We start from the raw sequence: 24,992 nt of genomic DNA, 5'->3' as shown, positions 1-24,992 counted from the left end.
TATATATATATATATATATATATATATATATATATATATATATATATATATATTAAAAACAAAGATTCCAAGACTTACCAAGCGGGAAAGCGCCGGCAGACAGGCACATTAACAAAACACACAAACACACACACAGAATTGCTAGCTTTCGCAACCGATGGTTGCTTCTTCAGGAAGGAGAGGGAAAGACGAAAGGATGTGGGTTTTAAGGGAGAGGGTAAGGAGTCATTCCAATCCCGGGAGCGGAAAGACTTCCCGTAGGGGAAAAAAAAGGACAGGTGTACACTCGCACACACATACACACACATATCCATCCGCACATACACAGACACAAGCAGACATATTTAAAGGCAAAGAGTCTTTGCAACCATCGGTTGCGAAAGCTAGCAATTCTGTGTGTGGGTTTGTGTGTTTTGTTAATGTGCCTGTCTGCCGGCGCTTTCCCGCTTGGTAAGTCTTGGAATCTTTGTTTTTAATATATTTTTCCCATGTGGAAGTTTCTTTCTATTTTATTTATATATATATACAGCATTACATAATATATTTATGTATTATCCCCATTATATTTCTGAATACAAATCGCTTGTTAGTGGCCATGCCCACACAGAATGCTGCATATTGGTTTCAGCAACAGAGTAGATCACACGACTGTGTTCAGAAGTAGCCCTGCCTATGATGAGATAGAAGGCGCCCATGACAGGCCTGGAGTAGGTGATACTGGGAAAATGTATGGGGCAGAGCTTACATTTACTGTAGGTATGTTGCAGGGGTATCAGCCATGGAATAAGGAATTGGGAGCAGGGGTGGAACATGGGTGGATAGGAAATTGTGTAGGTTGGGTGGGTTGCAGAATACCACTGTGGGAGGGGAGGAAGGATAATAATTCCGCATTTCAGGGTGTGGCAAGAGGTAGTTAAAATACTAGCAGAGAATGTGGTTCAGTTGCTCCAATCTGGGTAATATTGAGTTATATATTAAAACAAAGATTCCAAGACTTACCAAGCGGAAAAGCACCGGTAGACAGGCACAATAAAATAACACACAGACACACACACAAAATTTCTAACTTTTGCAACCAATGATTGCTTCTTCAGGAAAGAGGGAAGGAGAGGGAAAGACGAAAGGATGTGGGTTTTAAGGGAGAGGGTAAGGAGTCATTCCAATCCCAGGAGCGGAAAGACTTACCTTAGGGGGAAAAAAGAATAGGTATATACTAGCGCGCGCGCGCACACACACACACACACACACACACACACACACACATATCCATCCATACATGTACAGACACAAGCAGACATATTTAAAGGCAAAGTTTTTGCGCAAGTATATACCTATCCTTTTTTCCCCCTAAGGTAAGTCTTTCCACTCCCGGGATTGGAATGACTCCTTACCCTCTCCCTTAAAACCCACATCCTTTCATCTTTCCCTCTCCTTCCCTCTTTCCTGAAGAAGCAATCGTTGGTTGCAAAAGTTAGAAATTTTGTGTGTGTGTTTGTGTGTTATTTTATTGTGCCTGTCTACCGGCGCTTTCCCGCTTGGTAAGTCTTGGAATCTTTGTTTTAATATATTTTTCCCATGTGGAAGTTTCTTTCTATTTTATTTACATTAATATTGAGTTATGAAATAGGAATTCTTGTATGGACAGACAGTGGGTATATGGGGCATGGTTGATGACTGGGGAGACAAGGCATGGGAGATCTGTTTTTGGACAAGAAGTGGAAGGTAATTTTGTTCTGTGATGACCTTGCATACATAAAGAAAGACTGTTAGACTGTTAGTGACTACAGCTACAATGACCATGGTAACGTATGACCTCCTTCCTTTGTCACAACATCCAACTATATTGTCACTCAGAATTGCTTCTCCTTTCAAGGCATTGACTACAGAAATCCATGGTGCAGCAGTGGGCACTCATATGACACCAGCCTTTGCCAACCTATTTGGGGGTCCTATAGAGGAATCCTTCCTAAGCAACCAGAATTCAAAACGCTTAATCTGGTTCAGATTTATCATTGACAACTTAATGATTAAGACTGAAAAGCAATGCCAAACTGCAGACAGCTGGTCCACCTAGTTGCTGAGCATGCCATGAAGAACTATGTGTTTGATTTCAATGACTGCTTCACAGATTGTGCCATCTGCATTTCTTCCAGCAACACAAGATTTTCTGAATTTCACAGATGAGAACTCTAACTGCAACATATTCTTCCCTTCCTGTAACCCCACTGGCCTCAACCTTTGCTAGTCCTTATCCCCCCCCCCCCCCCCCCCCCACCTTTCTCCCCTGCATCTACTCCTACACATCATGCCTTCTGTCCCAAAAGAATACCTACAGTCCTTTCCCTTTACTGTTCCTCTCCTTTTCCCATCCAACCTCCCACCTCCGTACATTTCTGTACAACCACTACCTGCCCTAGCAAAGATCGGTCAGGTCATAGTGCTTTGGGACGACATTGGCCATGTGTGTGTGTGTGTGTGTGTGTGTGTGTGTGTGTGTGTGTGTGTGTGAGTGAGTGAGTGAGTGTGTGTGTGTGTGTGTGTGTGTGTGTGTGTGTGTGTGTGTGTGAGTTATGAATGTGTGAAGATTTGAATATTTATGTTTTGTTTAATATCTAACAACCTTTTTTCAATGTGCCTGCCCACCATTTGACACCATATCGGTGTGGTGAGTAGCAGTTTATTCCTTCCGTATTGTTGTAATTCATATTCATATTTATTTATCAACCATTGACCATGTACATATAATGGTTTTTGTCAGGTATGTACATGTAACAGATATATATAGTTTGATACATTCTTAAGTGACAAACATACATTATATAAAACACAGTAAACAATATTAATAAATGGGTTAACAGAATGAAAATATATGTCACTATGTACTACATATAAGAGTATACTCTTTACCACTGAAATACTTAAACTTTCCATTAGCCATTAATTCCAGTACATTAAAAAAGAAATAAATTTGCAAAAAAATTATACATGATACTTAAACAGTGCATAAGTGTCAGCTGTTGGCAGCTACTTTCTTGCAGATCCGACACTAGTATGGTGCCTGATATTTTCATTGGGAAAACGAGTGCTCCAAAAAGAATATAAAACAGTTTTAATACTCATCTTCACTCATTGATAACTATAGAATGGCTTTATTGTCTAAGAGTGGTGGTTTTTTTAATTTCATGAATGAGAACATTGATTGTTGTATACTAGTGACTTGTCAGTACATTAATTTTTCACATTGTTGTAAACTGCTATCTTAGTTGCATTTCATTTAAATAATCTTTCATTGTAAAATCTCTTTTGTAAGAAGATATGCTTCAATAGTTTTTAAAGCAGTCTTGAGGCAATTTATGATCCAGTTTTAATCCCTAGATATTCAATATTGTTTTGAGTTCTCACTTTGTGTTTTCTTTCTAGGTGTAGGCATTTACTAGCTTTTGTGTTGTGTTTATGTATAGAGCTGTTTGTGGCATAGTGATACATATTTTTTCCTGAATTACTCTAATGTTTGGAAAATACATTCACAAGTGACAGTCAAGATACCTAGCTCACTAAAAAATTCACGGCAGTGAATCCACTTATTCTTTTTCATTATTACACTACGAGTTCTCTTTTGTAATTTGAAAATTTTTCATAGGTTCTGTCTGCTAGGGTCCCAGAAAATTATATCATAACTTTTGACTGAGTGAACATATGCATATGAAGTTATTTTCAAGCCATTACTATTACACACTGATGCTAATACCCTTAAATTGTAGCATGCAGATGATATTCTTTTTGCTGTATTTGTGATATGTTCTCTCCACTTCATTTGCTTCACTATATACAGCTCTAAAAATTTTATGTTAATTACACAGATTATGGAGCCACTTTTAAATTAATTTGATATTGTTATTATTTTTGTTTATATAGAAATACATGCTGTTTGGTTTCTTTACATTAAGGGTTACTCCATTCTCCTCTGACCATTTGTGTACATCTGTTAGCATACCATGATCTTTGCACAGTAGTAGCCCTGCTGTTTTTAGCAAACAGAATTTCATCTCCCTGCAATCATTAATATTGATGTGTAATAGAATTTGATACAATACACTCTCCTGTGGAGCTCTGATGTTGGCAATGTTGTTATGTTTAGAATCAGAAAGAGGTTTTAATGTACAATTAAGATTTCTTCTGGTATGTTAAATTTGTGCTATGTGTACTCTTTCCATGAGATATAAATGGAACTACCTGTTTACTACTCTTCTTATTCCTGTAATCTTTAATTTTTGGAGTAATACTTTGTGATCTACTGTGTTGAATGCTTTGGGCAGACCTAAAAAAGGTTATGCTACACAATCATCTCCATCCAGGTCCTCAATTATGATTTTGGAAAATTCTGCTACTGCTGCTTCTGTATCACTACCCTGCATGAACCCAAACTGTGATTTAGTAGAAAGTTATATTTATTAAAGTAGCAGGCAAGTCTGTGTTTCATCATGATTTCTATTATTGTCGAATACAAACTGTCCAAATTGCATTGATTTTATTGTCAAAATTGCATGGGACATTGTCATTCTTGGATTTATTTGCTGATAGCAATGCTTTCGTGTATATTCTTTAGTATTTTTGATTGCAATTGGAACCTCTAGGTCTTTTTATTTGGAGGATTTCATAATGTCCTTGGCGACCAATTGTTATTTTCTTTTTAAACTTCAATGAAACATAAGAATAACTCAACAGAACTAAATCATAATAGTTATAATTACAATGACTATTATATGTATATGTCATTATTTTGAATCTACAGACTATTATTACTAAACTAAAATTTAGCTCTTGTTTTTAAAACACCTCTAAAATTAAAGTTTTTGTAAGTTGCTGTGTTCTAGGCAAGGAGGGCTTTGCTATTGTTCACAATCATTGCAATAATAGAGAACAGTTTTTATAGGTGTTGGACACAGAATCCATCACATGCACGTAATAACTTCTTTTGTTTTAACATTTTATAGCTTTTCAGGGGTTGTTGATTGGTACCTTCTTTTACACTTCTGTTCACTTTATACTGTTGGTCCTGTACTAAGAAAGATGATGCAGTAAGTTTACAATATGAATGCTAATAGCCCTTTCGATGTGTTACTTTTTTCTAGCCAAAAGAAAATGGTGGAGGAATGGGTGGAGTGTGTGACTTGCTTCATTGTGGCAGCTCCTTCTGCAGCCCTGGAGAGGTACCATGCAGAGTAGAGAGTAAGTCCACTGATAATATATATGACACTATTAGCTCAGAGGACTGTGTCAATCAATACCTTCTGTAATTCTGTGTGTGTGTTTGTGTGTTTTGTTCATGTGCCTGTCTGCCGCCACTTTCCCGCTTGGTAAGTCTTGGAATCTTTGTTTTTAATATAATACCTTCTGTCAGTTTGAAATGTCTATGCAGTGGATCATGTCATACTCTTTAAGTTATGTTATTATCCTCTGCATTTTTTACTACATTTTGCCCTGAGATGGTGCTGAGCAGCAGACTGTGCTGAAACATAATCCAGTATGGCACTAGAGAATATTTGGTGGCAGTAGTTTATTGTGGAGGAAAGTCAGTTATTTCTCGCACCAACGTCTAATGCAGAGCAGTGTTTATGCTGCACCTTTGGCTATTATAAAAATTGCCTCTTATGAACCATGAGATGCCCACAACAAAGCTATAGACTGTTGAGTTATAGTAAGTTCAAGGAATAGGTGTCATAGAGAGGTTATTAGCAAGCCTAGGACCAAAGATGAGTATAGGAGTTAGGAATTGTTTAAAGTATGTTAATTAAGTAGGGTATTATATGTAGTACCAGACTGATGGCATGTCATATTTTGTGTGCATAATATTTCATTGGAGTGTTCCTCTGTTTCCCCTCTTACTACAAAGGTCCCCCCATAATGCCTCATCTGCTTCTCTACACTGACCTTTTCCCCTCTCATGATAATGTGTTCACTTCCTGTTGTGCAACTTGACTGGGTTTGTTTTCATGCCTCATCATTTGACTCCCCTTTTATATAACTGGACATTGCTCTTACTTTTATCTATCACACTAAACTATTTCTACAATTTAATTCAATTCTGCTCTAGCCTTTAATTATTGTTTATCACTTGTGTAGCCTTTAATTATTGTTTACCATTTGTTTTGTTCTCTCTGTATGTCTGCTTCCCCCTGTCTGGTGACTTATCTGCCTCTTCCTTTCAATCCTTTTATTGTGACTCGCCAATCTTTCAAAGTGCTGCCTGGCAATTACGCGTGTCCGCAGCAGCCCCACCTAAAGCGGTCAGCCAGCCAGCAGCCGCTAAACTTGGACTCAGTAATGATTTGACTGTTTAAGTGGACACACGTCTTACTCTGTTTACATGATCTGTGACTTTCATGTATTGTGTCGTCCTTGAAATATATTTGTTCAACTTGAAGTTGACGACGAGGATGGGATTTTTCTTTTTCATCGTTGACCCACATGTTTCCATGGCTATGTTAGAGCAACTATTGCAAGGTCTCATAGAACAGCAAACACTTCGCACAAATGCGATTCGTGATTTCATCGCGACATCTAATGCGGGGTGTCTCTCGTCGTTGTCTCTACCTCCTTTTCCTTCATACGAGGAGACGGCGGAAGACAGATCTGATTACGAAAAACGCCTTTGATAGCACTTCTTGGAGTTTCATGTTGCGGACGACCAAACATGTAAGTCTCTGTTCCTTTCATGGATTTCACCTCAAATGTATTGGTTGTTGTTGCAATTGGCTCCTTTGAAAGATCCTGCATCTTTGTCCTTTGCGGAAATGTGCTCACTTCTGTCTGTCTATTTTCAAAAGCATACACATGTGGTAGCCTCTCGTGTTGCCTTTTATTGTTGTCAAAAACAACCGAATCAATCCTATTGTGCTTGGGCTGCTGAACTTCATGGCCTCAGTAGAAAGTGTCAATTTGTTACTGAAGTTCACAAAGAAGCCTACACCGATTCCATGGTACGGGATGCTATTATCCGATCAGTGCCCGACAAAGAAGTTAGGCAACATGCTCTTCAGTTGGCAAATCCGACTCTAGATGAAGTCCTATCAATCGCTCAGTCTTTTGAAATTTCTCATGCCGCTAGAGCACAAATAGAGGCATTGGGTGACATTGGGGAAATACAACCTCTGTGCGCTGTTGATGAAGTGCGTGGCATGTCCTCACCGGCCGATGTGGCAGCAGTACGCTCCCAAGCGCAGCCTTGGCCTAACCATAAACAAACTTTTAAGAAACTGCAGCAAACCCCACAGCAACTTGCTTTATGTACGCAGTGTTTTATGAAACATTCATGAGAGGATTGTCCGCAACATTGAGCCGTGTCTCACAAATGCAAAAAAAAAGGGTCATGTGTCATTCGTTTGGAAATCTGGCCACATACATGAGGTTCATGAACATGACACTGATTCTAATTCTGTATTGTCTGTCAATTGCACTTCTTCCCTTTCAGGGAAGTTATTCCTCACTGTCCAAATACTTGGTCGAGATGTTCACATGCAGGTGGATACTGGTTCTGCTGCCACTATCATCAATTCTCTGACATATCTTCAAGTGGGTTCTCCAATTCTGTCACCTGTCACTAGGCAATTAAAGACTTACAAGAAACAGAAGATTTCTCTCTTGGGACAATTTGATGCTGAGATATCTTACAAATCTGTCATTCGCACTGTTCCCATATTTGTGGTCGATCATAGTAATGCAGAGAATCTTTTTGGTTTAGATGCCTTTCATGTTTTTGGGTTCTCCATAGATGACCCCATCAATATCGTCTCTGATGCTATCCCTTATGCTCAGTTGGATTCCTTGTCATCTACATTTTCATCTCTTTTTTTCTCCTCGGTTAGGCCATGCAAACGACTTTGAAGCTCATATCACATTCAAACCCACTGCTCGGCCAAATTTTTTTCGGGCTCGGCCCATTCCTGTGGCCCTTCGTGATCAGGTAAAACGGGAGCTGGATCGTCTCACTGCTTCGGGGGTATTGCTTCCTGTCACTTCCAGTGAGTGGTCCTCTCCTGTCATTGTCGTTACTAAGCCAAATGGTGATTTTCATCTCTGCGGCGATTTCAAAGCCACTGTAAATGCTCAATGCCTTATTGACACTTACCCTATGCCTCAATTTGAAGAATTGTTCACTAAACTTGCTGGAGGCCAATATTTTTCTAAACCTAACCCGTCAGAAGCTTATCATCAACTTCCTCTTGACGCTGCTTTCTGGCAGTTTTTGGTCCTCAACACGCCTTTCGGCCTCTATCAATACCAACGATTGCCATTCAGGGTTGCCAGCGCCCCTGCTCTCTTTCAGCAATTCTTGCAACAATTATTGCTCACTGTCCCTGGGTGTATAAATTACATGGACAACATTGTTGTCACTGGCTCCACCACTGAAGAACATCTTCAAAATCTCTGCACATTTCTTCATGTCTTACAGATTGCCGGTCGTAAGTATAATCTTCAAAAATCAAAATTTTTTCAGGCATCTATCATGTACTTGGGGTTTCAACTCTCTTGGGATGGTATTTGTCCGCTTCAGGAAACTTTTGCTGCAATCGATGCCCTTTCTCGCCCTACATCTGTTAAGGAAGTGCAGGCCTTTTTGGGGAAAATAGCATACTACCGCAGGGTTTTACCATCTGCTGCTTCGGTGGCTCAGCCGTTGCATCACCTGTTGCATAAAAACATGCCTTTTCACTGGTCCGCGTCATGCGATGCGGCTTTCCAGCAATTGAAGACTATGCTGAAACAGGCCCCGTGCCTGGCTACTTATTGACCTGGCCAAAATCTTGTTCTTGCCATGGACACCTCTCAATATGGGGTCGGTGCAGTCCTTGCACACTGTTTTTCTGCAGTTCTGAACAACACATTGCTTATGCCTCCAAAACGCTCATGGATGCCCAGCGAAAGTATTCTCAAATTGAAAAAGAAGCTTTGGCCATTATTTATGCTCTTCATAAGTTTGGTGTTTTTCTCTTTGGATCCAAATTTCATCTTGTTATGGATCACAAACCACTTGTTTCCTTGTTTCATCCATCAACATCACTTCCCGACAGGGCTGCACACCGCCTCCAGTGTTGGGCTCTTTACTTGTCTCGGTTCAATTATGAGATTCATTTCCGGCCGACGGCTCAACATGCGAATGCTGATGCATTGTCTTGCCTTCCCATGGGTTCTGATCTGGCATTCGATAGGGATGAACTTTTGTGTTTCCACCTGGATGTTACCGAGCAGCGAGTTGTGGACAGGTTCCCCATCACCAAGGACTGGCTGGCAGCTGCCATGGGTTCTGACCCTACCCTCTCCCGGGTTTTACACTGTTATCAGAAGGGTTGGCCAGATCGTCTGTCTGCTAAGACTTCTGATCCGTTGCAGAACTACTACGCTTTGCGTTACCGCCTCACGGCTAGGGATGGTGCTATCCTCCTTTCCACCGAAAATACTTTGCCATGTGTTGTGGTACCTGTGTCTTTGAGGGCTTTGGTCTTGCGCCTCCTTTACCAAGGGCACTGGGGTGTCTCTCGCACAAAATCTCTGGCGTGTCGTCATGTGTACTGGCCCAGCATCGACTTGGAAATTGCACACATGGTCGCTGCCTGCGGCCCTTGTGCGTCACAGGCCACTGCCCTGAAGTCATTTTTGTCACTGTGGTCTTTGCCTGAGACGCCCTGGGAGTGTGTTCATGCTGACTTTGCGGGACCTTTTTTAGGTACTTATTGGCTTCTCGTTATTGATGCCTACTCTGATTTCCTTTCATTGTCCATTGCACGTCGGTTGCCTACCACCGCAGCAACTACCAATGCTCTAGCTTGAATTTTCTCTTTGGAAGGCCTTCCCTCTACTCTTGTTACTGACAATAGTCCACAATTTGCCTTTTCCAATTTTGGGGATTTTTGTGCCCGTCACAGTGTCATGCATGTCACAGCCCCTCCGATCCATCCACAGTCAAACGGTGAGGCTGAACGACTGGTCCGCACATTTAAGGCTGAGATGAGGAAACTCTTGACTTCTGCTGCTGATGATGCACTTCTCCAATTTCTGGCTTCCTACCGTTTCACCCTCATGGGCGACCACAGTCCGGCTGAGCTCTTACCTGACTGACAGCCCCACACGCTACCTCATCTTCTGCGGCCTTCCACCTCACAACTGCGGGTGCCTTCGCTTGGCCGGTTCACCGCCGATGACCTCATATGGGTACGAGGATATGACAGGCAGCCAAAATGGGGTCCTGGCCGCATCTTACGACACTGTCGCTGACACCTGTATGAAATACAGATGGACATAGGTGTTAAAGTGCGTCATTTGGACCAGCTTCAGCCTCGTGTGCCGGCAACTTCTGTTCCGGATGCTGCTATACCACCTTCGGCTCTACCTGATGCTCGGGATACTGGGGTCTCTCATTACTCACAACACAGTCCTCTCACCATCATATCGGTGCAAGCACAAGAACTGATGCCACCAGGAGACGTGCCCATGCAGGAACCAGATGACCATCATCTGTCAGAACAATTCTACTCGCCTCCTTCTCCTACAGACGCCGACACATCGCCCAAGTCTCCTGTTACAACAACTGGACTTGCCGCAACAGGCACATTGGGGCACGGGGCACCAGCAGATTCGACCCCCACGTCTCCTGTCATCTTGACCCATTATCATTGGGGACACTTCTGTCCATACGGGGAGCCTCCTCCTTGAGACTTTGCGGCCACTCCAACAACACCTATGGATGTTAGCAATCTACAGGCCACCTCCATAAAGACCTGTGCAAAAAATTAAAAGGGGGGAAAAGTGTTGTTACTTGTGGATGTTTCAAAGTGTTGCCGCACAGTTACGCACGTCCTCTACATGCGGCACTGTCTTCCAGCCATGCAGCAGCAGCGCCACCTAAGCGGTCAGCCAGTCAGCAGCCGCTAGACTTGGACTCAGTAATGATTTGACTGTTTAAGTGTACACACGTCTTACTCTGTTTACATGATCTGTGACTTTCATGTATTGCGTCGTCCTTGAATTATATTTGTTCAACTTGGAGTTATAACACCTTTGTCAGCTAATAAAATCTTCACAATGAGTGCAGAAGAACTTCCGGTGAAGAGTAAAATTTGGTATCAGAAGAATCTTAGTTTTACCATTTGTACTTGTTCATTTTGTATGAGTTTAGATCAATAATTTTAATGTAGAAGCTTGCACACAAATAATGTTGTATGGCACATTTTGCAATTTTTAGGAAATTGACAAAAACTGTTAATTACAGAGAGTTGTTGCAAAATAATAATGTAATAGCAGATATGTATTGTCTGTGCACACAGACTGTTGAAAATACTTGGTTGTACTTTTTAAAATTGCACTAAGCATCATTCTTTTGAAAATAAGTATGTATTAAAATGGAAAAATACTGTTTAGCAATGGATATACAACATTATTCCAGATCATTCTGTACTCTGCTGTAGTGATAAGTTTGTCTAGAAGCCAAAAGTTGTGGGTAAGAAAATTATAACAAGATACAAAACAATATTTATTGTAATCTGATTACTTTGATATTCAAAAAAGTAATAGAGCAAGAGTTTGTTATCAAGTTGAGACACAAATCTGGTACACTAAACTCAGGTGTCAAAATGCAGGTTTTTGTAGAAATCCCTGCATTTTGGCCCCTTGTATTTCATTGTGCTCAATAGACTCCTTTTCTTCTCCTTAAAATTTCAGTGCCCCTCTGTAGAGCAGCTGAAAACCAGAAGGCATTGTAAAATTTGTACTTGATGTTCACAACCAATTTTTACAATGCAGTGCTTTCCCATGAGTGAAGCATGTTTTGATTACGACATTTGCTTTTTCCTCAAGGACTGTGACTACTCAGCTTTGGCCAGAGTACACCAGTAATTTTTAGAGCATGTGACTTCTTGAAAACCAACTCAATGGATCCTACATCCTTGATATCTTCCATTATCATTGTCTCCTGAATGGTCAGCTTTGAAAGTTTGACAAAGGTTTCAGCAATGACATGCTTCCATCTCAAGGAACCATAACTTCTAATACTTTCTTTCATCTGGATAATTGCAAAGTCCCCGTCACAAGGTAGGAAACTATGACCAGAACATGAAAACTTTTGATTTATTTCTGTAAAGCCCTGGCAGCTGACCAGATAGAAATAAAACACTAAACTCTCCAGTTATAGTTCTGACCAACACAGTGGTCGAACCGTACAGCTGTTTTGTGTTCCATACCTTCTTCAAGCATGTTGTAATTGTTCATCACAAATTTAAGCAGATAGGTAGTTATTTTGAGTGAATCTCTCCTTGTACTGGAATCATCCTACAAATTTATTGTGACATTTCTGGTACATGTCATGAAGCCTGGAATTGTATGATGAAAACTGTCACTGGTAGAATACCATGGAATCCATCAGTGTAGGACAAAGTAAAACCTGTTGTAGGTGAACACACAAACATGTATATTGGTGTTCCTTTTAGCCATTTCTGTATTGTTTTTTAGCACTTTGTGTGCTTGGTCTGCTTTTGCATGATGCAACTCACTCAATTTCTATGTTGCGTAATTCTATTTCATCTGAAGCTATGATAATTTTGTTAAACAACAAATCACACTGTCTGCAAGTATCTGATCTAGGTGTTCCTAAATGCCACTTAAAATCTGTTTGAAACACACTATGATAATATGACCTGGTTATTGATTTACCAAGAAAATTTTCAGTTAACAATCATTACATTCTGCCGAGGTTGAGATTGAGGTGCAGACATTCCTTAGACAATTTATTCCTGGTGTAATGGTTCATCTACCTTGAGAAGCGCAGAATGTGTTGCTGAATCAGAGCCCTGTTGTCATGTGATATGGCATGTGGCCTACTGTAATGTTTTCTTTGACCATTTCTAGGAGTGGTCATTCCACCATTTAGTTTATGTTGAAGAGTCTGTATTCATTATTGAGTGATGCAGAGTATGTCAAGTAATGTTTTTTGGCACACTTCTTTCGACTGTACTGGATAATAGCTTGTTTCCATGAAGTATTGTCTGTTGTACCTTTCTTTTTTTAGTCCAGCTGCAATGCCTATATCCACACATTTAACAAGTAAATGAAGTGCTTGTCATATGTCAAGGCATTATATTCTTTACACAACTTTAATTAATGTCCAGGCTTATGTCCTTGCATCCTTCTTTTGAACACACTTCTGCATTGCATAAACAGTCCTGAATGATGCAAACAATCAATATTACTATCTAGAATTCAACTGGGTTGTCATATTTCACATTCTCTTTTAATAATATGACAGTGCTCAGGTTGTGCATTATATTTTGTTGTTGATGGTAACTACAGAACTATAGTTAATTTTGTTCATGTTACATTCTTTTTACTGTACTGTTTTCAGAAGGTGCACATAATGTACATTGTTAGAGTAATGTACTCTACAGGGCCCATATGCCACTGTACAGGACTTACATATTTTTATAAAATCGATACAGCATTATTCCACTCACCTGTGTTGGAAGCTATTTTGTGGGGACTTCCTTTCCTTTTCATAATTTTTGTTCAAATCCTGCATCACAAAGCCTTTACCTCTCAATATTCTGCCAATTGCTGATGTTAATTTCTCTTCTCTGTGCATTATTTGCACATTTCAAACCAACTTGCATTGAATGTCACCTTGACACACTCTGCTATTCTTGTGACATACAACATTGTTTGTGCAGAGGTGCAAAAACTGTGTGATGTCCTTGCTGTTTAATGCTGTCCTTGATGGTAAATTGGTCAACTATTACAGCAGACAACATTTTCCACAAAATCTTACAAAATGTCAAAATGTGCCATACAGTGTTATTTGTGCACACACTTCAGTTATTCATCTTTAGTTGAAAATATTTTCATGAGGGGCCCATGTCATATTCATTTGGATAAACTGAATTGGAATGACAAATGAGCTAGGTTTTGGTAGCAATAATTATGTTTCTTACTGCTCACTGTATTTCAGTTGTGATTACATTGGTAATGACTGCTATGTTTTCTGATTATTTCTATAATTTCTGCAACTCTTAAAAATGGAGATTAAAATGAAAATATCTTACTGTGACATTATTAAATGCATGTGAGATACGGGAACTTAACTTGAACAAATCAGTAAGAATAGTTCTTAATGGAAAAAGAGGCTGCTTTTAGAACAATGTTTTCATTGTAGGTGCCTATTATCCTATTTATGGAAACATATTTGTAAAAGCTACTTAATTCTCATTTGCCTTATTCCAGTAATTGTCATGCATACACATGGGAATAATTTAATGACTGTCCCTACTGAAGTTAGTAAGGGTTGAAACATTCTCATCTATTGTTCTGTTGGCACAAAGTGTAAGCAGCTGAACCTAAGTTGATGCTAAGTTTCTTGATTTTTCAAGTAGCTTGTGATTCAGATCTTCACTGTTGTCTAGAGCATGAAAAAGTGCTATGTCTCTTTAAATTGAAAATTTCATAGAAAAACAGACCAAGTCACAATGTTCCTTATAGATAGGCACTGACAAGTGAATGTAGCATGTACAGGGTGTTCCACAATTTATATTACAAACTTATAGAGGTTGTAGAGGGGACTTAATAGATGAAGTTTTTAAATAGGAACCCATGTCCAGAAGTGGTTTGTTTCCATGTTACAAGGAAAACAAGATATACAGATTTCACTCCTATTTTCTATTATATTACGACAGCTGTTTGATATAATTACCAAGTTCAATGCACATAGTGTATCAGTGCACTAAGTTGGTATAAACTCTGTCCAACATGTGTGGTATATGGTTAATCCCTTCTGCCACAGCCAAGATCCGTGTATCCAGATCTTTCTTTGACTCCCCACGGGTCTCATTAACAAGACTCTTCATGTATACCTAGAAGAACAAGTAAAAAGGGGGTTAAATCTGGGGTTGAGGTGGGGCCAAGTATGTGCCCCATCTTGACCAATCCAACTGTCCCTTTAGACTATGTTCAGATGGGTTTGGACATGAACTATGATACTGCTGCAACTTCATGCTGGAACCATAATTCATGCTGAATATCCAATGGCACATCTGCCAAAAACTCTGCCAGCAATTGTTGCAGAAATATCAAGTATCTGAAACTGAGAGAGTTTCAGTGGAGAGGAAAGAGGCATGGCTCATTATCACGACCATCACAGATACCTGCCCAGATGTTGAGGTCGACTGTGTGCTGAAATCTTCATGTACATGCTGTTTTGGGGTTTTCTCGATTCCAGATGTGGCTACTTTGAGTGTTCAGAACATCTTACCTGTTGAAATATGTTGCACGAAATCTGCCAGGAGCATGGCATGTACTTTCTGAGGGTGGTACCTATGGAGGTACTGTTCATGCGGATCACATTAGACAGATGAGAGATGCACATGCAATAGCTCGGGTACTTGTCAATGGGTTCTCTTCAACTTGATGAAGCACTTCCTCTTCCAATAAAACAGTTACCACCTTCTTGGGGCTATACAGTTTGCTCAGTCACTTGTGAATTTCCAACTTTCCCGCAACTGTTGTTCTGCTCTGGCAAACATGACATCATTTGGAAAGTACTCGTGGTACATACATGAAACATCACTTCCACTAAGGCAAGCTTCATAATATACTGCGTACTCTGTGAACACATATTCAGGCATCCTGTTACTGCAAATACTAATCACTCTAAAGTCAACTGATGCACCACCAGGAAGCATGAAGACAAGGCAGATGGAAACAGAGGACATCACATCATCGTATCATTCATGAATGTGGATAGCATGCCATAACAGGCGAACTTCTTAAGAAACATCTAATGCACAGTTGAACAGCTCTTGTTTTCCTTGCAATCTGGGAATGAACTATTTCTGGACAGAGGTTTCTATGTAAAACTTAGTCTACTAAGTTCCCTCCACAACTTCTAGAAGTGTGTAACATGAATTGCGAAATGCCCTGTATAATACTTTAAGGACATCTGATAAGGACCGTTACCAATATTGATGAACTAGCAGGTAATGTTCATAGTTCTATAAAACTATATGTAGATGATGCATCAATGTAGAGGGATGTGACACTGTTAGAAATTTGTTACAGAATACAGGAAGACTTGTAGATGATCAGAACTTGCGGCAAAGGTTGGCAGCTGAACTTCGAAATAAATAAATGTGAACATAATTTGGGCAAATAGGTGAAAAAGTCTGATATTTGTGAATATGTATTAGCATTATAAAATCGCTCACATTGATCAAATATATAGAAGTATCTGTTTGGAGTGATTGTAAGTAGTATGACCACATATAAAACTGGTCATGAGGAAGGCTTGTGCCTCGCTGAGAGTGTTGTTGAAGTGTAATTCATCCACAAACAAGGAATGGAATTTCTCCTTTAATATTCTTCCTGTGATTATTTGATGTGATGAACAGTTATTGAATAAATGTACATATCACTGTAGAATTCACATTTTCATTCTCTTCCTATTTATTGGCACTAAATGCGCTTTTCATGATTGGCTTGATTGTAATGTATTAACATCAGTTTTGTAACTAAGATCAGTACGCTTCACAGGCTCTGATTAGTTTCGCACTGCACACACAATTTAATAAGTGGCAAAGACTGACGATCGTGGAGATTCACATTTTGTCTACTGGGCACTGATTGTGGAACATTACACATTGGATATGCATTGCACACTAATAATTATATGATGAAAATCAAATACTGAACATAAGATGTATGCTTGATGACTAGTTACCAACATAGAACTGACTTAAAAGTTTGCTAGTTCACTGCTGGACTCTAACTGACTTTTGCTTGGTGCATAATGACTTTAAACTATCTCCATTTAGGCAGACCTCAGAAGACCCAACAATACTGACTGACCATTGTGTCATCCCTAGTTGACGGAGGGTATGGAGGGCATGTGGTCATTACAACATTCTCCAGGCCATTGTAAGTTTTTGTGGCCAGAACTGCTATTTCTCAGTCATCTAGCTCCTCAATTTGCCTCACAATGGCTGAGTGCGCACCACTTGCCAACAGCACTTAACAGACCTGGACGATCAGCCATTCCAAGTACTAGACGCTTATATAAGTACAAATGTCAAAAATATAAAATACAGAGCTATTACATTTTAGTCATAAACATGAAAGACAAGGACAGTGAAACATACAAAAACAATTTAGTCAGTCAATTTATCTTGATTAACTATGAGCTGTAGAATATGTAGAATCAGTAAGTGGTAAAACTATAGGTACTATTCTATGATGTTGAGGTTCTAAAATATGCTGGGATTTTCAGTGTCAGCCAGAATATTCTAAAAAATTACATAGTATAATTTGGATATTTCATAAATTAATGTATTATTTTAGGAGAGTTATGCATTTTTGGGAACAGAAAATTTGGGCTATGCAGTCATAACAGTGGAATTTAAGACTGAAATGTTCTGGAATATGAAACTTTGAATAAGATAACTTTTGAAACATTAAGTTTTCATAAAAAGTAAAACATTTGCTTGAAAGAGGAGAATGAGGGCTTTCAAACAATGTATGTTAATTTTAAAACAAACCCTTTTTAGTGGAGCTGAATATTAATGTGCACATAAATTGTTTCTACGTGAACTATTTACAGCAATTTCATCAACAGACTGTAAATTATCACACAAATAATAAAATTTAATGAAATACTTGAATGAATAAAAATTTTGCAATTTTATGTACACATATGTATATTATGGAAGAGGGAGGGGGGTTGTGGGAATTATTTAAAGAGTACAGTTCTAGTAGTAGGAGCTACTACATCTTGCTATGTGTCAAGGTGCTTACAGGCATTATGTTTGACCAATTTTTGAGTATTGTTCATGGATCTGGGTCATTTACTCTATATAGATTAATGATAAAGGTAGGAAAGATTTATAGCAGAATGACACAATTTGGTGTTAATGTATTTGGTCAACATGAGCATATCACCAAAATATTCAACAAACTTTGGTGGAGGATGCTACAACTAAGTACTATTGTAGCAGGGAGAACAATTTGAAGATCCCACAAGAGAAGAAACATATTAATTCATCTGATTTACATCTTGTGTAATGAACATGAAAGTAAAATCAGAGAAATTTGACTACATAGTTAGGGTAATCAATAGTGTTTCTTATTGCATACTGTGATCAGAACAAGAAGTGGTAAAATAGTCTGATATGCTATATGTCCTCGCTCAAACTCATAGTAGATTGTAGATCTAGATTTGTGGGAAGCATCAGATTACCCCCAAATATCTGTGGCTCATATGGAAAAATGGTTGTATTTTGTAAGAGGGCCTGCAGAGCTGGTACATACTATTATAAAACTGGATGTATTTCAAGTGATAGTGGTTTGGAATATTTGTAAGACATTTCACATCATACTTCCTCCAATAATCACTGCAATAATTCATTTGTGGCTACACTGTGAAGGATAAAAGTGCCTTTTTGACAGTTGGTTAAAGATTGATGCCTGGTTAACTAGAACATTCAGCAATTGTGATAGTAGATCTTTCTTTAAAGTGAAAGAGGCAAAGAGTGGTTCAGTGTTGCATAGTGGATCATAAATCAGTCAGTCAAGCACATTCTCTCATATTACTGATTTTGCAACATCAGAATCTCTCACCTTAATTTAATACTTGAAAGCATCACATTCTATCCTGAATCTGAAGATGACATTTTTTCTTGAGATGAGTTGCTCTACTGTTTTACAGAGTGATTCTGAGTTGAGTGTGCCTGATAATTTAATTCAGTCTGTTGGCATGGAACTCAAACTTGGAAAACTTTGGAAATTTGTGGTAAGGTCTTACAGGACCAAAACTGCTGAGGTCATCAATCCTTAAGCTTACACACTACTTAATCTAACTTAAACTAACTTATGCTAAGGACAACCACACACCCATGCCCGAGGGAGGACTCGGACCTTCGATGGAGGGGAGCTACGTGGACCATCACAAGGCACCTCAGACCGCGCGGCTATCCCACACAGCTCAAACTTGGATGCCTGCCTTTCATACCCAGTGCACTATCAGTATGCTTTTTTGTTGCTTGTTTCATCAACTAACTTAGTTGTAAGGGGTGGTGAGAAGCTTTTTGGAAGCTGTCACTTTGAAGCTGTCCATGAGATGTACTTGGAAGCTAAAATTTGCATTATCTTAATTTTACTGGCTGAAAACATTATGTTTTCAAGTGCTACATGTTTTTAGTAATTGGAGACAGTGTTCTTTGTATGTATTGACAAAATAAGCTCTCAAATTCTAAAACAATCTGTAGAAATTCTTGTAAATTGGAAATTCATCTCAAATATAGGTTACTTGGCAACATTGGTTTGTGATAAAATACATGGACATTATGGTTTTCATAGGTAGCACAACACCATTCACCATCCGTGTGCAGTTTGGTCCTGGAAAAGAGAATGAGTCCCCCGATGACAACATTGGGATGTGCCTGAGATATGAGCAGCTTCCTTGTACGTCATAATCCATATGGCACTTGCTAGTCAGCTTTGTGTACGCAATACAACCGTTTGGTGAGTATGTCTCGCAATTCTGTATATTCAGCATTAATAATTAATCAAAAGCAATTAAATACTGAAAGGAACACTCGGCATAACAAACAAAAATACAGTTATAAGCATAATATGGGGATGGTCTTCATAATACAGCACACAGAGTAAACTTGACTTGTAAGGGTAGGAATACACCATTTCCATGTGAGACATTAATGTGATAGTTCACTACTCTTGATAAAACCATTCAAGAATGTAGTAAAGTCAAAGACATAAAAATGTTACTCTAGTGAAGATATTACAAATAATAAAAATTATAGCAAACTGTGCCTGCAATTGCAGATTACAACAGTGTGTTGGGGAAGGACTTGAACCTGGTACCTTTACCTCTTACAGGCAAGTACCAGGTGAACTATCCAAGCACAAGGGCACCCTTGCTCCGGTGAAAGTGGGATCTGGGCCACTTACCTCCACCCTTAGTTCACAGTGAAAGGAAAAATATAGTGTAGTCAGGTGTTTCTATTTGAAGAAAATGATTTAAAGGTTATTATGCTGGTTTTTAACAGCTTGGAAACTGGAAACTTTTTTATGACTACTACATACCCCAGGTCTAGCACCCCCACTCCTGTTCAACCATGACTCACAGTGTGTACTCACAGCTTTACTTCCACCAGTACCTCATCTCTTACATTCCAAACTTCACAACAGAAGTTCTCCTGCTTACCTTGCAGGTATGGAATGAAGGAGATGAGGTACTGCTGGAAATAAAGCTGTGAGGATGGGTTGTGAACTGTCCTGGGATAGCTCAGTCAGTAGAGCACTTGCCTGCAAAAGGTGATGGTCACAGGTTCAAGTCATGGTCTGGTACACAGTTCTGCCAGGAAGTTTCAGATCAGTATGCACTCCACTACATAGTAATAATTCATTCTGGAAACCATCCCCCACACTGTGACTAAGCCATGTCTCTGCAATATCCCTTAATTCAGGAGGGCTACACCCACAAGGTATGCATAAGAACTTATGTGACATTTGAAAGGTAAGAGGTGAGGTTCTGGCAGAAGTAAAGCTGTAAGGCCAGGTTGTGAGTTGTGCTTGGATAGCTCAGTCAGTAGAACACTTATCCACGAAAGGCAAAGGTCTCAAGTTTGTGTCCTGGTCTGCCACAAAGTTTTAATCTGCTGGGAAGTTTGAAACTGGTGGTGTACTGTTGGTTATTAGATACTTTTTGTAGTCATTTTAAGAGTAAATTAAGTTTTACAAGTATCTTTTGTAAATATCATAAGCCACTTCATTAATTATGGCTACAAATTTATTGTACAGAAGCAATATATTGTAGCTGCACATCTGTTGTAATGTATAGTTTAACTCATTTCGAATTTCCTTATGATGGAGTCTATGGAGCACTGTCTGTGAATGAATGAAAGACAGACCCAGCTTCTACAACTGCATTTCTCAGTCTGTGGTCTTGTGTGTATTAATAACTTTCAGGTTGCTTAATTTTGTATTTTATATTATTGTACCTGCTCAACAACAAAAATAATGTACTAACTGTGGTAGTCATATCCAACAACAGTATCTTCTCTGATTTTTCTGTTGCTGGTTGCTTGTTCATAGTTTTTTTCATTTTTTATGTACTAATAACGTCAACAGCTTTTTTGTACTATTTGATCCAGGAGAAGAGTGACTGCTTAATAACAACAAAATTGAGAATTAGTGTAGTGCAGGTTTTGGACAGTTATATTTAAAGAGAGAGAGAGAAAAAGAGAGATTTTAGAATCTTGCCTTTTCAAATTTTGGAATAACTTCTCTGTCAGGATATAGAAAGCCAAGAAAATTTAAGCTATGTGGATGGTGACAAAGGAATATAGAATGTATTAATGAAGACCAAAGAGAAAGGAAGGAAATTGGGTGAAACATTTAAGTTTTGAAAACCTGAGAGACAACAATACATTTAAAAATACCACACCACTCCATTCCCAAAGTCTATGGCACTGAGCAACCCTGGTAATGTTATAGAGAGAATTCAGTAATGGTTGCAATAAAGATAGAGTTATTACTTCTTCATTTGCAATGCATTTCACATGTACACAAAATAGGGCCTATTTATGTATCATATATGTACAACATAATAACAGATGTAAACAGGCCCTAGTTTGTGTTTAAGGGGCATTGTCTCCATATGATTATCTGAAGATGCCTTTCAATACAGGCAAAACATGCCACAAATGAAGAACTAATAAACGTATCTTTATTGCAACCACAACTTAATATTCTCTACTAAAAAAAAACATTTCGTCCCCACCGTGTTCCACTCATTTTTGATCTATTGAGTCACAGTTAGGTGCTCCACATCTGCCTCACATATTGTTAGAATTGAAGGAAGACTTCTATGTTTTCTGCTTTTGTAAATAATTTGCTGAAATTAAATTTAAAAAAGAGTTAACTTCAGGTACCATGAATAGCAGTTTCTTTCTGTAGACCGTGTGCTATATGGACATTTAAAACATTCTTTTTTCAGTTTCAGGTTGCAGATAGAGTGTTATATGGATCATCAATGTGCTTCCACCAGAGGAATTTCCATAACTTTTGAAGGATAATTTTTAAAGCACTACTCACTTGTTTTGACTATTAGTAAGTTATTCCTGAAATTTGTGATATGCTGAGGATGCTGTGTAATAGAGAAAGGTGAAACCTATTGAACACACATACTGTTTTGTTGCTTTTAATGTAAGTGAGATTACTTTAAGATCATCTTGTATATGTTTCAACATTCAGCTGAGGTGTGTGTGTGTGTGTGTGTGTGTGTGTGTGTGTGTGTGTGTGTGTGAAGTATTTTTTCTATGTATTTGTGTGTATTTATTGAATCATTTGCTGCTTGACTGTGTGACTCTGTTGCTACGGTATTGTGCCAAATTTAATATATTTCTCAAAAGAACTCTCATTTGTTTTCAAAACAGGAAGTTTCAACACCCAAATGTATACTAACTTACTGTGCAACAAACCTAAGCAGACTATTACATTTGCTTTGTATGTTTCTCATATTTGTCACTCGAAAGCCATATCACTTTCAGAAATGAGCCATTTTTTTGTATTCCATCCTAGAATTTCAACTGTTGAAAATCGAGGTTAAATGCAATATTACTCTCAGTTTTTCCATGTGATTATTTTGTTGTTGGTTGCAAAATATTTATGGAGTTGTTATTGAAAACTAGTTATTGTTTCTTTGGCCACAACTATCATTATTTTTCTGAGATATGTTAGTTTAGAACACAAGAGTTTTTGCTGAATATTCTGTGCTGTTTATAATTTTGTCATTTGTACTTTCAGCTGTGTATTTATTTCTTGTAGATGTCTGTGATGATAAGCTGTTTGAAACTTGTGCTGTAGGTGCTTCTCATAAATATTTTTCCTCCTTTCCAAGGCTGATGCATCAAGTGTTATAAATGCAGTTGTCCTTTTTGGTATGAGTAAGTTACTTCTGTCTGTCTTCCTGCACAACTGACACTGACTGCTCACAATTGAGAAAGTCTGTTAAAAGAGAGTTAAAAGAGAGTAATAGTTTGTGACACATAATTTTGTAAATTTCTATTGGTTCTGCACCCATCACTTATGACAACATAAGATAATTTGTATGTTTTCCGTATATGTGGTTGGAGAGAAAAGAAATCTCAATGAACATGCTGTCCAAAACTTACAATGTTATTTGCATAGAAATGTGCTACCTTAAAAACAATGAACTGAGTAATTGATGTTTCTGTTGTTCTTTCTGAAAAATTTCTTTTAATTTTATTGACTGATGAAACTTAGGAAAAATCACTTCTTTGGTGACTGTGACAGGTGTAATTAATGTAGACTTATTTATAGGATATAACTTAGCGAAAACCTGTTCCTGACATTTTGAAAACAAATTTTCATGCAATAATTGCTATCTTTTGTCGGTAGATAGACAAATCATAATTTTCAGCATTTCGATGGCACTGTCACATAAGTTCAACCAAATGTTACTGCTCATACTCCCCTTATTTGTATATATACACAATATGTCTGTGCATTCTGTGTAGGTCTAATAGTGTCAACATTCTCATGCAATTCGTACCAGCAGTTTTTCAAATTCATTTAAGTTTCATTTTCTTCAGACTGTTAGTTACTTGCATTCTGCATAGGTGCCTAATGCTTTAATTAATTAATATATTTATGAATTACTCATTAAAGTTGTGAAGTCTATTACATGATTAATGTTTAGTAGAAATAAAAATAAACACAAGATGTGTGCCATGGGAGACAGTCACTTTTGTCAGTCTGTTAGTGAAGAAAATTAACTTTCTCTGTACTGATCATAATATTAATTTGTTTTTACAGTGTTGTATACCTAGTCTGCCACTGTTACTCATGACAGTAAAATTTTCCTTTTCAGCCCTCTGATAATCAGTGACAAACAAACATTAATTTTTCTCTTAATTAATTTTTCTTGACAACTATTTATTAAAACACATTTTAGTGTCTTGTTTCCTCTCAAGATGTGCAAACAAGTAGTCTCAGTCAGCAAGTGACTACATTAACCTCCTACACACTGGTATCTGATGTTGTGACACTTATAGCCAATCTGTGAGACAATCTCCAATGGCCCAGTAGTAGCATTTCCATAAGACTGTGTGCCAGGCATAAGTCCAAACTGATACTTCCATCTGCTAGAGAACTACAATCTCCATATTTGTGCTGACTTGTCTACAAATACTGTGAACAACATCTATTTTAGGAATGCAGTTTATAGTTTTTAACTGATTTAATTCCTACTGTGTGCTGCCAATTTAGTGTGTCCATCTGTACAGGTAGTATATTGAGGTGCATTCATCTAGCTCCACAACAATATTTTCCTAGCACTAATGTGTCAACTCAGTGGTCCCATGATAAATGTATTTTCTGGAAACTTCTAGTATCCAGGACAAATGGATCAGGAGAATGTTGAGGATAACCTGTACCTCTTTGTATATGCACTTTATAGGCAGTTCTTCAGGTACTTTTCTAGTCTGTAGGAATGTTACTGTTTATTTAATGTCACAGTATTTATTCATTGTACAGTTTTGTCTGACAATTTCTGAATGTTATGAATTATTGTAGTGTAAAAATACATTTGTAACAACACAAAAAATAAACTTAATTTGAATATCAAATTCACTTAGAAAGTCCAAGATTATTTCACCTTTTACTTATACTTAATAAGAATAATTTCATTTACATACTGCCATCCACTATTAATTTTGATCAACACAGAAATGGCAAAAAAGTGAAGTAAGGAGAAACAATCATTTAAACCTCATTAATATTTTATCAGTATTATTATGTCCTCATTAGTTGATCCACAGGCAGCATTAGGCAATATCTAATTCAAATAGGTGGAACAATTACAAAAGAAGGTGAATTGGTACCTTTGACAGATGAAGTAGTGAGGACAGCTGAGGAACAACTAA

At 38.2% G+C, this 24,992-nt stretch overlaps 1 protein-coding gene across 3 annotated transcripts in view; it reads left to right on the top strand.

The window, feature by feature from the left end:
- LOC126334936 (uncharacterized) overlaps positions 1-24,695 on the top strand; it is a 194,971-nt gene extending 170,276 nt beyond the window's left edge. The window contains exons 11-14 of one of the 3 annotated variants that reach the window (XR_007564790.1): positions 5,133-5,229; positions 19,381-19,545; positions 22,043-22,209; positions 23,939-24,689. Coding sequence is in view for 2 of the 3 variants with exons in the window: in XM_049997677.1 (XP_049853634.1) it covers positions 5,133-5,229; positions 19,381-19,496 (213 nt within the window). In the remaining variant the exon portion in view is untranslated. Of the gene's footprint in view, positions 1-5,132; positions 5,230-19,380; positions 19,546-22,042 lie in introns of all 3 variants that reach the window. The other 2 variants (XM_049997677.1, XM_049997678.1) reach the window with 2 other exon arrangements.
- Positions 24,696-24,992: the final 297 nt, after the last annotated feature.

This window comes from Schistocerca gregaria, chromosome 2 (genome assembly GCF_023897955.1).
Source record: "Schistocerca gregaria isolate iqSchGreg1 chromosome 2, iqSchGreg1.2, whole genome shotgun sequence".
Lineage (NCBI taxonomy): Eukaryota > Metazoa > Arthropoda > Insecta > Orthoptera > Acrididae > Schistocerca > Schistocerca gregaria.
Note: the sequence above shows the minus strand (reverse complement) of the source record. Positions and strands in the feature narration are given on the sequence as shown.